The sequence below is a fragment of the Telopea speciosissima genome, unplaced genomic scaffold (assembly GCF_018873765.1).
Source record: "Telopea speciosissima isolate NSW1024214 ecotype Mountain lineage unplaced genomic scaffold, Tspe_v1 Tspe_v1.1240, whole genome shotgun sequence".
In the NCBI taxonomy this organism is placed as follows: domain Eukaryota; kingdom Viridiplantae; phylum Streptophyta; class Magnoliopsida; order Proteales; family Proteaceae; genus Telopea; species Telopea speciosissima.
Window position 1 is genome coordinate 1 of NW_025318576.1, and position 1,242 is coordinate 1,242.

Here is a 1,242-nt window from a genome sequence, read left to right on the forward strand (position 1 = left end):
CCAAGCCTGCCCTCCTCGAACCATAGGGTTAATAGTATCATGGAAAAGGCAAACTTCCCTAAGATGTGAATGATTCACAGGCCAAAGGAGTTGCTCTCGCCTTCCAACATCAAATCTGATGCAGAATAACAGTTGAATAAAGATAACTATTACTCTTTGGCATTGACTTTGACTGCAACTGGCTCTGAGCAGTATGGGCAGCTTCCAAATAGAACATCAAATGATCTACAATACAAGCATTCAAGGCAAAAACAAATCAGCTACTGAAGAGGAAAACAAGGCAAAGAGTGTAGAAACATACTGATGGCACACAAGCAAGAGGCATGAGACCACCTTGATGGCCAACCTGAGGGATATTTAATTGACGGAATAGTGTCTAAACAAATACAAAAGATATCAGAATTTCACAGAAGAAAGACAGATCCAACATACTGCCTTGTTGTTGTGATGGAACGCAACCAATCCCCAAGACACAAGCTATGGAAAGCTTTACTGCAGCTCGCATTGTCACATGTATAGTCAGGACCACTTCCACTCTTAGCTCCAAGGTCATCGTCTTTGTTAACACAAGAAACCCAATGATAAATAAATGATTGCATTAATATGAAAATATGAAAGCAGGTATTTTATGCTCACCAATTGGAAGATACTGAGCATAACAAATTCCACATTCAAATTTCTGATTGTCTTTCTGAATATCTGGAGGTCCAGGTAGTACAGTCTCCAGTACACTCACAAGATTTTCGGAGAATGGGTTGTCCTTCATCCTACACAATGAACAGATTACATAAACATTCACTTTGTGGTATCAATGGTGTTCAAACAGTACATGTCCGTTAGGGAAATGCACCAAAGAAGGCTCTGTAAAGCTACAATAGGAAGTAATAACATCAGTGTTAGATGCAGGAAATGAAATGATAATGATGTGAATAACTAGTTGGTCAACATTGAAGGTGGTAAATTGATATCCTATGACTATTATATTGGTGCACATAACAGATTGAAAAACAAGAAGAGGCAGAAATGGTATTTGCAAGGAATATGGATGCTGCAAGGGAGTTTAAAATATATTCCCGCAGGAAAGGCAAACAAGCCTTAAAAGGCCTATTTCTTATGCTTTTTCCAAACAGGCTGTAGTAGCTTGTTTAGGTGAATCCACCAGCCAAAACCGTGGCTAGCTATTTAGTTGCTTTTAATTTAAAGTTGTAATAGGACTTTCCCCCACCCACCCCCTCCGGCCAT

At 39.5% G+C, this 1,242-nt stretch overlaps 1 protein-coding gene across 1 annotated transcript; it reads right to left on the reverse strand.

Moving 5' to 3' along the window:
• Positions 1 to 7: 7 nt before the first annotated feature.
• On the reverse strand, positions 8 to 809 carry LOC122648465 (E3 ubiquitin-protein ligase FANCL-like). The gene is made up of 3 exons (XM_043841669.1): positions 637 to 809; positions 433 to 556; positions 8 to 225 (listed from the first exon to the last, which is right to left on the reverse strand). Exons 1-3 carry the CDS (start codon positions 764 to 766, stop codon positions 150 to 152), a joined length of 330 nt encoding a protein of 109 aa, XP_043697604.1. The 5' UTR covers positions 767 to 809; the 3' UTR covers positions 8 to 149.
• Positions 810 to 1,242: the final 433 nt, after the last annotated feature.

What these genes read in the sequence shown, in the direction of transcription:
- LOC122648465 (XM_043841669.1), bottom strand. Translation starts at nt 766, where the DNA reads ATGAAGGACAACCCATTCTCCGAAAATCTTGTGAGTGTACTGGAGACT. An exon ending in TGCTCAGTATCTTCCAATTG is followed by an intron (nt 557 to 636) that starts GTGAGCATAAAA and finishes GTGTTAACAAAG; the next exon opens with ACGATGACCTTGGAGCTAAG. An exon ending in TCCATCACAACAACAAGGCA is followed by an intron (nt 226 to 432) that starts GTATGTTGGATC and finishes CTTGTATTGTAG; the next exon opens with ATCATTTGATGTTCTATTTG.